At 42.0% G+C, this 7,358-nt stretch overlaps 1 protein-coding gene across 1 annotated transcript; it reads left to right on the top strand.

Moving 5' to 3' along the window:
* Positions 1–2,540: 2,540 nt before the first annotated feature.
* On the top strand, positions 2,541–4,076 carry LOC308374180 (5-beta-cholestane-3-alpha,7-alpha-diol 12-alpha-hydroxylase-like; the record flags this gene model as incomplete). The annotated part of the gene is made up of 1 exon (XM_080849894.1): positions 2,541–4,076. The coding sequence occupies one exon, from the start codon at positions 2,541–2,543 to the stop codon at positions 4,074–4,076; it is 1,536 nt and encodes a 511-aa protein (XP_080706020.1).
* Between the last annotated feature and the right edge of the window lie 3,282 nt (positions 4,077–7,358).

Genomic DNA, 7,358 nt, shown 5'->3' with positions numbered 1-7,358 from the left:
CGACTCAGAGAGAAGAGTGAGATCAAGAGAAAGTCATGGATTTTAGTTCTTGATGTTACTATTTTCCTCACTTGATGGAGCACAGTTCATTCATGAGCACCAAGACATATTTACCTTCAGGAAATATGCACTACATGCTTAGTAGACAATATTATTGAGCCATTTGACTATAGCTGCAAGATGCACTCACTCCACGGCGGCCATAATTGGAATCACTGGAATCTTATTGTAAAAAAAAATGAGGGGGGGCGGCACGTTGTGATAAATGTTTGTAACTGAATACTAGATGATGATGTGTTTCACACTTTACAATAAGGCTCCGTTTTGCCAGTTATAAATGTTAGTAACTGATGAATAAAGGGTGATTTGTTGTGCAATGAGTAGTAACCAGTAACTTTATCTTGGATGGATGGATACTCTCTTAATCCAGAGGGAAATTTTAGGACATCCAGTAGCATCCAGACACAACATCCACAAATCACATCCACATAGGGAGAACACGTTCAAAAGGAGTGGGAACGGAACAGAAACACAAGAAGCCCTCTTCAAACTACAGGTAACTGCAATGTATTTTTCCTCAAGTCTTATTATTCCATTTTTATTGTAACCAAATTTGAAGCATTTGAGAGAATTTGCATTTGAGAGAACAAGTGCCTTGCACCTGTGCTTCACTGACACCTGCGCCAAGGTTCCAAGGCTCCTCTTCTCTCTGTCCCTCTTTATTCTCAAATGCTTCAAATTTGGTTACATTACTCAGACTGTTAATACTTTTCTTCCCATGTCTGATCCTTTGTGTGATGTTATGGCTGCAACGTCAAAGGTCATGGCCGCAACAGAGCAAGTACACTCTCGCAGTTCGTTCACGAAACGCATTCTAGTTGTCAATGTTTTGTTGTATTGCAGACAGGATATGTTGAAGAGGAGGCTGACTCGTGAGTTCCCCCAGCTGTAATTGTGCCAACACAAAATAATCTGAGGAACTGGAAGATAACTGTCCTGACACTGACAGTGAGGACTGAGTGTCCTTAATCTGTTATTTCTTATTTGGTTTTGTACAGTTTTATATATCATGTTTCATGTTTCATAAAGAGTGGTTTTATGGTTCATCAGTGTTTCATTTTTGGAATAATGAATGAATGAACAAACAGATGGTCATTGGTATAAGTACAATTAGTGCCTTTAATTGATACAATGACGGAGGTTTATTTGTCACATACATAGAAATACTGCTGTTTTTTCTGTGTGAGTGTGAAGAAAGAAAGATCAAGAAATATTTTCCATAAATAGCAAGAGGAAGTTTAAAGTGCAGTGTGTGTACATTCCATGTGCAAATGTGAAAAAAGGTGTAATTGATGTTTATAGTCATTGTGTGTGTTCAGGATACGGAATGCTTGAGGAAAGAAGCTCCTCCTCAGTCTCTCTGGTCTGGTCTTGTAGCAGCAGAGAGGTTTGCCTGACCTCAGTGTTTTGAAAAGTCCATGGTCAGGATGTTAGGAATCCTTTACAATACCTTGGGCCCTGGTAGGCAGTCTTTTCTTGTAGGTCTCCTGCAGAATATGGAGAGATGCTCTGATGATGCGGTGCTGCAGTCACAGCCTACAGTTCCCATACCAAGTGATGCTGTCAGGACACACAGCTGATGGGTGCGGATGCTCTGAACTTCCTCAGCTGACGTAGGAAGTACAGTCTTTGCCTTTATTTCTTCGGTGTGCTGGGTGTTCACAGTCGTCAGTAAGGTGTATTCCCATGTATGTCAAACTTGATCTAAATGACTTAACATAAACATAACATTATCGTATATTTGCTTCATTGTTCTTCTTGGACGCGGCTATGTATACAACACTAATTAGAATTAATTCAGCCCACTTTTGAGGATGTTCGGGTGTCTTCCTCTATCGGTAACGTTGAATCTAACCACACGGGAGCTGCCATCTTGCCATTCTGTTGACAGGTGCAGAGGTTTCACACAATATATACTGTATGTCACATACAGTATATTGTGTGAAATCTCTGCACCTCTGCCTCTCATGAAGTAGCTAACCATGTTATCTCCCTAGAGACCTACAATGTAGCATAGGCCACATTCTCTCCTGTCCTGGACAGCTAGAAGTGAGGCTACTGCCTGAGCCATTTGCAGATTCACTGTCAGCAAACTGATCAGTATACCACATATATGAAATGTAATTGACATTGGTTGTAATGTTGCAAAATAATATTTTGCCTGAACAATATTTCACCTGATGGGTGTGCTTTAGTGTAGAATGTTAAATGTGACAGACATTGTGTGGTTACTGTTGTCTAATCATAAACTGCAGCATCCTTTGTTATCAATAGCATGGCCTCATTGATTTGTGTCAGTGACATCTGAACTTTTATCTTCATGTGTGCATGTGAACACTGACTTTGGGGATTGAACTCCTGCCAGGGAATTCCTTCCAAAGGGGAGGAGCAAAAAGGAGAGGAGCACAAGCCCTGTTTTCTAGTGCAAAGCAGTTGCCACAAAGCTCAGTGTTACTCAGAGACTGAGCAAGAAAACAACTATGAACCTGATTCTATCAGTTTTGCTTGCTCTTTTCCTTTCTTTTCTAGGTGGGCTGTATCTCCTGGGAGCCTTCCGCAGACGCCGTCCCGGTGAGCCTCCCCTTGATAAAGGCCTTCTGCCATGGTTGGGACATGTTCTGGAGTTCAGGAGAGATACTGCAAAGTTTTTAGAGCGAATGAAAGAAAAACATGGAGATATTTTCACAGTGCAGCTGGCCGGTTTTTATTTCACATTCATCATGGACCCTTTGTCATTTGGATCAGTTGTGAAAGAGGCCAGAGCAAAACTAAATTTCAATAAGTTTGCAAAAAAACTTGTTCAAAAACTATTTGGATATTACTCCATGGAAGGTGACCACAAGTTCTTCCAAAAGTACAGCAAGAAGCATCTAATGGGTGAAGGGCTAGTTGTTATGACGCAGGCTATGATGAGCAGCCTCCAGAATCTTATGCTGCACAGTGTTGGTTCAGGAGACCATCAAAATGGCTGGCAGGAAGACGGACTTTTCAAATACAGCTACAACATTGTTTTTCGAGCAGGATATCTGGCATTGTTTGGTAATGAGACAGCCACAAAGTCAGGGAGCCTGGAGAAAGCCTGCAAAGCAGATCGCCTGGAATCAGATGAACTTTTCTACGAGTTCCGCAAGTATGATCAGCTTTTCCCTAATCTGGCATTTGGCGTCCTTGGCCCTAGTGAGAGGATGGAGGCAGAGCGTCTAAAAAAGATTTTCTGGAATATGCTGTCAGTACAGAAAGTGAAGACCAGAGATAACATCAGTGGTTGGATCCTGGACCAGCAGCAAGCCAGAGCGGAAAATGGAATGGAGGAATACATGCAGGACCGCTTCATGTTCCTACTCCTATGGGCATCACAAGGAAACACAGGCCCTGCTGCCTTCTGGCTGCTTCTCTTTCTGATGAAGCATCCTGAAGCCATGAAGGCGGTGCGAGCTGAGGTGGAACAGATACTGCTAGAGAGTGGGCAGGAGGTGAAGCGTGGCGGACCCCTTGTTGACCTGACCAGGGACATGCTTCTGAAGACACCAGTTCTTGACAGCACTGTGGAAGAGACCATTCGTTTAACAGTTGCACCTGTCCTCACGCGTGCTGCAATGCAAGACTTGGCCTTGAAAATGGCTGATGGTTGTGAGTATAGCATCCGGGAGGGAGACAGAGTGGCTCTTTTCCCTTACACAGCTGTGCAAATGGATCCAGAAGTTCACCCTGATCCAACCACTTTCAAATATGACCGTTTCCTCACTTCAAATGGTGAAAGATTGACAGACTTCTACAAAAACGGGAAAAAAGTGAAATACTACACCATGCCCTGGGGGGCTGGTGTGTCCATGTGTCCAGGACGCTTTTTTGCCACCAATGAGTTGAAGCAGTTTATCTTCCTACTGCTGTCATACTTTGACTTTGAGCTGAAGAACCCTGATGTGAAGATTCCTGATATTGATGTAAGGCGTTGGGGACTTGGGGCAATGCATCCCACACAAGACATTCCCTTCAAATATAGGCTTAAATTCTGATATAATTAGATTTGTATGTTTTGTGTTGATGATTTATGATATGATGATTAGGTTAATGAAATGAATGCCAATGAAATCACATATACTTCTCAACACATCTTGATCAGTCATCATTAGTTTTATATTCAAAAGAGGAAGTGAACTAAGTAAATCAATTTGACTTAAACAGATCATTGTGGTATTTTTTTTTTGCTTGAAAATAAATGTGATTAACTTGTAAAAAAAGGCTTGGAATAAAATGGATATTTTGAAACCACTTTCTAAACTTTCATTCTCTCTGTCTTCCCTGTAAAGATGATGTGCTCGACTCACCGCTTCCACTCAAAAGAAGTGAGGCAACATTATTATGCGCTATTATTTTTGAGCAAATTCACAATGAAATCTTTTTCAGGTCGTACCCTTATTGAAATTATGTGAGGTGACCAAAATAATTTAAGTGAATTTTACTCTGTCCTTAATTTTGTTTTGTTTTTCACCTAAAACATTTTGTTAATTTGAGTTTACTTCTTTGTATGTTTTCATTCGTTCATACTTAGTGTAGCAAACTTTTATTTGTATTCAAAACCCCACTACCTTTCATAGCAGGGAAGATACACAGATAAGCACTAAGTACCAACTCTGTGCCACCTTTAAGTGTGCTAATTAATGCTACTTGACAGATATCAACTTCACATTAAACTCAAAGACAATTTTCTTTTCTCTCCATAATGATAATCCTGACCAAACTCTAAAAATCACCTACACAGTTATCACGTTATAATGCTCATAAACTGCTCTACCATGCACAGATCTTAAGAAGCCAGAATAAATACTTAGAACAAGATGGTGGCATTTATCCTAGAACCAGGAACTAATCAATGTAACTCACCACTGCAATGTATAGGCATTAATGCCTCCTTAGCATGTAAAGTTAACTTTAAAGCATCACACGAGAACCTGTATTTTTATGGTACTGAGCTCCCCCTAAAGAGTGTAGCTCACTTTTACACTAGTGTTGTAAATACAAATTGCGCTTTGAGACCCCCTAATGGACATTGATGGACAATGGTGTATTTATTGACAAGCTGAAGGATATGGGATCGGCAAAGCCAACAGCAGAAGCCAAAGAAGCATACATAGCAATACATTATTTTCTAAACGTTTGAATGTGGAGTATGTGTAATCTAATAAAATATACACTGGGCTATTAATTACTAGCTAGCTGAGTTAAGTTTGAAGGTTGCAAACTTCCAAGGTTTATTGGCGTGACCAAGGTTTATTTCAACTTGAATAGCTTGGACATAGCGCTGTCTGTTTACACATCATTGTGGACTTGTGTACAAATGGTATCTTTTTCTAATTTAGACATCCAAATGACACTGGGAAGCAAAGATTGATTCAAAAACATTTATTCAGTGTGACAACTGTTTGCTCAATCAACCACAAGAGGAAACTGGACTCCCCTTGAACGGATTTACCGTGCGTATGCCAAAAGGCTGTTGGTAGAAATCCCATGCCACTGCCCCCTCCCTATCATCTCCGTCTTGTCAAAAGTTATTTTGCGCTCTCTACCGAAGCGTTCCCCATCGTCACCAATCCTTGAAGCTGCTTTCGGTGCAAGCCCAGTTCCCGGTGTATAAAGGCCTATTTTCCACCATATCCAAGACATCTCTGTGACATTTTTGTCTTGTGGTACCTTTGCTCGCGGGAGCCTAGGGGCTTGCCAGTGTCCCCTAGGGATTCTGGGAAGAAGAAATAGTGCCGACAACACAACACAGGGGACTTGGTCGCATTTTCTGTCCACAGATCCTCTACAGCTGGTTTAATTTAATTACATCACAAGAGATGTTTTATGTAGCTAAAACATTTCACTTAGCAATTCACTTAGTTATGCCTAAATGGATTGCAAAGAATATATCTACTGTTATTGAGGTAAAAAGGACTGTATAATGATCTGGTAGGTTGCTAGATTGTGCTGCTCGGGCAGTGTCTGTAAGAACACCACAATCACGGCACTAGTCTTCTTGTTCTCTTTTAATAGGCTATCATCTGTTTTGTACATGACACTGCATGAGTTGTTACATGGGTGTGGTCTGCAATGAAAACAGAGACCAATCAGCACTGCACTGGGTCACATCAATGAATAATTCCTACACTACACATAACCAACTACAAAACTACTAAATATGATCGTGGACATTACTCTAATCAACATAGATCTTATCTGTATTACGTTTACATTATGAACAGTACAAATTCATCCCTATTGCATCAATTAATACAAGAAAGCATATAACAGAACATGCTAATAGCGAACTATTATGCTAACCGCGAACTGTTATGCTAAGCGCTAAACACTTCAATACAATACAATACAAGTCAATACAAACACTATAACGTCCTGAAACACACTTACTTGTAGCAGGAACGCACACAATGCCTCACATATGCAATTGAACAAAGATGATTCACTAATAATACATTTAACCCTTGACCACAACTTATGGAAACGTATTCATAACTGTCAAAACTGACGCGTTGCTAGGCAACGCCATAATCAACGTAGTCTTTCGTACAGCCGCCCTCGAATTGCTGAGGCAATTTGCTCATGAGAAAGACTCATCAGCCGGATGTTCTGCTGACGGTGGCGGATCTCCGTTGTCTTCGGAGTCTGGGATGGCGGGGAGTTGAATGAGTCGGGTCACTGGCCGAGTATAAACTCGATCCCTCACTCGAACGTCTGCTGAGCGCACGTGACCGTCTGCGCTCCGATGGACGTTGACGATCTTCCCAATGGGCCAACTTGCTCTTGGAAGCTGCGCGTCCACCAGCAAGACCACGGCATCCTCAGCGAGGTCTTCCGTGTCGGCGTGCCATTTCTGGCGAAGCTGTAGCGTGGGCAAGTAGTTCCGGATGAAGCTCGCCCAGAACTGGTCGGCCAGGATTTGGCAGTGCTTCCATCTCTTTCTGGTGAGTCCTTTGTCCATAGGGTACACAACTTGTGGTAGTGCGCCGTCAGGCCGCCCCATTAAAAGGACATTGGGTGTCACCGGGTCCTCATCAGCTACACTTGACGAGGTATAGCCTAAAGGTTTAGAGTTCAGGATAGCTTCCACTTCCAGCAGGACTGTGAGAAGCACTTCCTCAGCGACTGACTGAGCTCCTATCACTGTGTGCAAAGCAGTCTTTGCAGATCTAATTTCACGTTCCCAGACCCCACCGAAGTGTGGAGCTGCAGGAGGGTTGAAGTGAAAGGCAATTTTCTGCTTGGCTAGGAGTCTCTTGAGTTCCGGGTTCATGCTG

Source organism: Sprattus sprattus (genome assembly GCF_963457725.1).
Source record: "Sprattus sprattus genome assembly, chromosome: 13".
NCBI lineage: Eukaryota > Metazoa > Chordata > Actinopteri > Clupeiformes > Clupeidae > Sprattus > Sprattus sprattus.
This window is presented reverse-complemented; position numbering and strand designations above follow the sequence as displayed.